General features: G+C 51.4%; 1 protein-coding gene across 1 annotated transcript; it reads left to right on the top strand.

Moving 5' to 3' along the window:
• The first annotated feature begins 1,339 nt into the window (after positions 1 to 1,339).
• LOC128406195 (uncharacterized) lies at positions 1,340 to 4,485 on the top strand. Its single transcript, XM_053373300.1, has 2 exons — positions 1,340 to 1,891; positions 3,904 to 4,485. Exons 1-2 carry the CDS (start codon positions 1,558 to 1,560, stop codon positions 4,188 to 4,190), a joined length of 621 nt encoding a protein of 206 aa, XP_053229275.1. The 5' UTR covers positions 1,340 to 1,557; the 3' UTR covers positions 4,191 to 4,485.

The following is a 4,485-nucleotide window of genomic DNA, read 5'->3' as shown; positions in this document are numbered from 1 at the left end:
TTTGGATTCTGCTCCCAGAAATGTGGAGTTCTGCATCATTCATATACTATGTGAATTACTACCTTTTGTTTTTTGTTTCGGTTATGCTTTTGCAGCTAAAGATATACAGCAAAAGATATAACCAAAAAGGTTATGCCTTTGCAGCTAAAGATATACAGCATTTGCAGACATCCTGCTAAAATTACATGATTGTGTAGTCATTTTTTAAAAGAATCTGTTCCCTGGCTATCAGCTGTTTTCTGGGAAATGTGGCCTGGAATGGACTGCCACAGCTGCTTGGGACTCAGTTGGCTGAGCTGAAACTGGCTGATCCGAGGCTGGTGTAAGTTCAAAAAGGGGTCCTTCCTGTTCAGCTCAGCTACCTTACCAGGCAATCCAGTGTAGAACACTATTTTAAAGGCTGGTTTTCCCTCGGCCAGGGACACAGGTGGCGCTGTGGGTGAAACCACAGAGCCTAGGACTTGCCGATCAGAAGGTTGGCGGTTCGAATCCCTGTGACGGGGTGAGCTCCCGTTGCTCAGTCCCTGCTCCTGCCAACCTAGCAATTTGAAAGCACGTCAAAGTGCAAGTAGATAAACAGGTACCGCTCCGGCGGGAAGGTAAACAGCGTTTCGGTGCGCTGCTCTGGTTCGCCAGAAGCAGCTTAGTCATGCTGGCCACATGACCCGGAAGCTGTACGCCGGCTCCCTCGGCCAATAAAGCGAGATGAGCACCGCAACCCGAATCGGCCATGACTGGACCTAATGGTCAGGGGTCCCTTTACCTTTCCCTCCGCCAGGCTTAGACAGAGAGGGCAGCTGATGAACACACTTTGAATCTTAGGTAACATTACTTGAATTGCCATTCAAGTGGTATGTGTGTGTTTTGTGATTATGTGGGCTGGGGTTACCTGCCCTCCACCCCCAATATTTTATTCAAGTTGGCACCCCTTGCGAGTCCAGTCTGAGGTCACTCCCCGCCCTAGCGGGAGATGCGCCGCGCATTAAACCTGGTAAGTTTTGAACGCAAAGGGCGCAAATTGCAGCCCTCCCCCGCAATTCTTTTCAGCTCCAGAACTGGAGCTCGCGTGCAGATCCTTAGACAGAAATTGCTTTCTTGATTTCAGCAGCCCAATCTAGGGAGGGGGGGTGCTTTTACTTGTTGCTGCTCAAGACGCTGATGAAGAGCTGGAAAAAAAGTCTCTGTTGATCATCTACCATTACAAATCATCCGGAGATCATCCCCACCTACTTTCTGCCCGTCCCTGAAAAAAATCCACCCTAGTCCGCTCCCCTGAAGAAGAAGAAAAAACCCTCCCACCCCCGCAGCCTTGGCACCGCCCCGCCCCAACTTCCTGGACTCGAGGCTGCATCTCCCGTTCCACCAAATCGAAAGCAGCCGCGCAGCAGCCCTGTTGCAGCCCTCCTTTCCGCGCGCCCTCTGCTGCTCACGTCACTAGGAAGGGGGTTTCCCGCGTGGCCCTTTGTCTTGGATAAGTGTGTGTGTGTGTGTGTGTGTGTGTGTGTGTGTGTGTGTGTGTGTGTGTGTGTTTATCTGGACTGGGCACCCGCTCCTTCCATGGCGGCTGCGAGAGAGCGGTTGCTGCAGATCCTCGACGATCTGACGGACGAAGAGCTCCGCAAATTCGTCTTCTACCTGGAATCCATCCCGGACCTATCTGTCCGAATCCCTCGACGGAAGCTGGAGAAAGTCTCGCCGGTCGAGCTAGCCGAGCTGCTTGCGCGCTATTTTCCCGGGAAAGAATTAGAAGTCGCCGCCCACGCGCTGGGAAAGATACCCAGGAAGGATCTTCTGCGGAACCTCCCACGCGACGTAGCGGGGGGCGATCGCCCGAGCGGAAGGGGGACCCCTGCCATGGAAGCCCCAGTAGACCTCGTGGAAGCAGCTCCAGGTGAGTACTGTAGAGGTGGGCACAGCCCGAACCCACAGGGAGAGCTCGGAGCAGGGAGGGGGTAGAGGTTTTGCTGTCTAGGATAGGGGTGCCAACTTGAATAAAATATTGGGGAGGGCGGGTTAGGCCGCCCCGCCCCACCGCACCCCACATAATCGATCATATGACATGGTGCACACTAATTATTTGAATGTGCTTCAACTTTGAGAGGGCCCGGCCCCCTCAAATGTTTTATTGGGGGGAGTTGGCTCCTATGCTCCAGGACTCCCATTTTGTCTAGGGCAGGGGAAGAGAAACTGTTGGCCTCCCCCCTCCCCATGTTTGTGGGACTGTTGCTCTCTTGATGCCTGATCGTTGGCTATGCTGGGTGGGGCAGATGGGAGTTGAAGTCCAGCAACATCTGCACAAGGAACTTCCAGGAAACGTTCAGAGTATGCTTCGCAGCAAGCAAAACTACTCACACACATATATACAGAGGCAGACACTGTGCTCCAGTGTGGACCTAGCCAGGTAACATGCAATTTTTGCACTGGATTTTCTTCCCTTATCAAATTATTCCTGGATCTGGCAGGAATTGCAGGTTGCTGCTTAGATAAAGAGGACGTTTTGTAGATGTAAATAAATAGAGACCCATGTAGCATCACATCCACATTAAACTCCTGTGCAGATGAGCCCATTCCCTCTCTACTGGGATCTTGGTTTCCAACTGGGCAGGAAGTGGAAGGGTGGGGAGGGAAAGGATAGTCCATCTGGAGGTTTTGAGGTGTGTGCTTTGCCTGTACCCCCTCATCGCTTCCTGGAACGTTCCTCAAATGCCCTGGGCGCACCCTTGTTCCAGCACCTACACAGATAAAAAAAAATTCTAGCATCCAACTTAAATCTAGGACTCAGCCCCAGACCAGGATGAGTGGGTGAGCTTCCACAACAGGTCTGAACCCTCATATTATCTGGCAGGGATCCTGCACCTTTAACATCTGCACAACAAGCAGGAATTCACATGGGATAACTTTTCTGACATGGGAAGAACTTCACAGGTTGATTTCGGCTCGTGGTGCGGCTTTTAAAGCAGGAGGCGGAGCCTCTGGCCCTCTCAGATAGTGCTGGACTTAATTTCCCATCAGCACCAGGCAGCATGGCACAATGGTCAGGGTGTTGGGAGTTGCAGCCTAACAATAATCTGAAGGGCAGCAGATACCGTATTTTTCGCTCCATAAGATTCACCTGACCATAAGATGCACCTAGTTTTTAGAGGGGGAATGCGAGGGGGAGAGATTCTTTAAAGGGAGCGCTGAGCAGAGCCTGTATGCTTCCCAGAGCCTGTATGCGTGGAGCGTGTGTGCGGCACTTGGAGGCTTTTCCCCGAGGAGGGAGAAGGGCAGCCCATCACTGACGGGTTGCCCTTCTCCCTCCTCGGGGAAAAGCCCCCAAGAGCCGCACACACGCTCCGCGCAGCTCTTTAAAGGGAGCGCGGCTCTTGCTGGCTTTTGCACGAGGTGGGGGAAGGGACAGAGCACAGCTAAGCCAGAAGCTAGAACAGCGAGAGGGAGCGCTGCACAGCGATCCCTCTCACTGTTCTGGTTTCTGGGATAGCTGCGCAGCCTGCATTCGCTTCATTAGACGCACACACATTTCCCCTTACTTTTTAGGAGGGAAAAAGTGTGTCTTATAGAGCGAAAAATACGGTACCTTATCCTTATCTTAAAGGCTCATAAAGCATTTTCCTCGCCTAGCCACTGCCTTGTATCTTGCTTGTTATTTGTTTTATTATAAATATCTAAATACCCAGAGGAATATACAATATTAAGCAAAGAATAAAAAGAAGGCATTGTTAAAAGACACAGCAAAAATCTCAGCTGGGAAGCTTTCCTGTTTGGTTGCCAGGACTTCATCCTCAGGCAAATCATTTTTAGCAAGCTTGCGAGGAGTCCCATCTTGCCAATGAAGCGAACAGAAGGCACCATGTTAGCTGTGCTCTTCTGCCTCTCATAATCTTCCTTCCCACTATTTTGCAGTGCAACCCAGTCAGGTTTCGCAGCAGCAGCTGATGAAGCTAGCCAGGAAGTTGGGCAGGAAATGGAAGACGATTGCCATCGAGTTCCTGGGGGTGGAAAATTCACGCTTGGAGCAGATCGAAGAGGAGAATCACAAGGACATGGTCATGCAAGCTTTCTACATGCTTTGGGACTGGAGGAACCGGGAGGGAGGGAAGGCCACTGCAGCCAATTTATACCTTATTCTCGACCAGGGTGGAGTGAATCTTGACCGTGATGCATATGCGTTCCTGAGAGAGAGTGCCTGAAAGAGTTCTTGAAAGGCCAAATACCCCTAACAGTCTTCTCCAGCAACTCAGGCTCTCCAGATACCTTTCCCAATGCAAGTGAACACAGATTATAATGATTTATGTTGACTGGTGTTTACGCTGATATGACTGAGCTGTGCGGGGTGTGGGGTGTGTGTTTGAAATTAGCCAAGGGCCAGGCGCATTTTGCACCTGACTATTGGCCACTTGCAGGGACGCGGGTGGCACTGTGGGTTAAACCACAGAGCCTAGGACTTGCCGATCAGAAGGTCGGTGGTTCGAATCCCCACGATGG

The sequence above is a fragment of the Podarcis raffonei genome, chromosome 2, assembly GCF_027172205.1.
Source record: "Podarcis raffonei isolate rPodRaf1 chromosome 2, rPodRaf1.pri, whole genome shotgun sequence".
Taxonomy (NCBI): Eukaryota; Metazoa; Chordata; class Lepidosauria; order Squamata; family Lacertidae; genus Podarcis; species Podarcis raffonei.
Note: the sequence above shows the minus strand (reverse complement) of the source record. Positions and strands in the feature narration are given on the sequence as shown.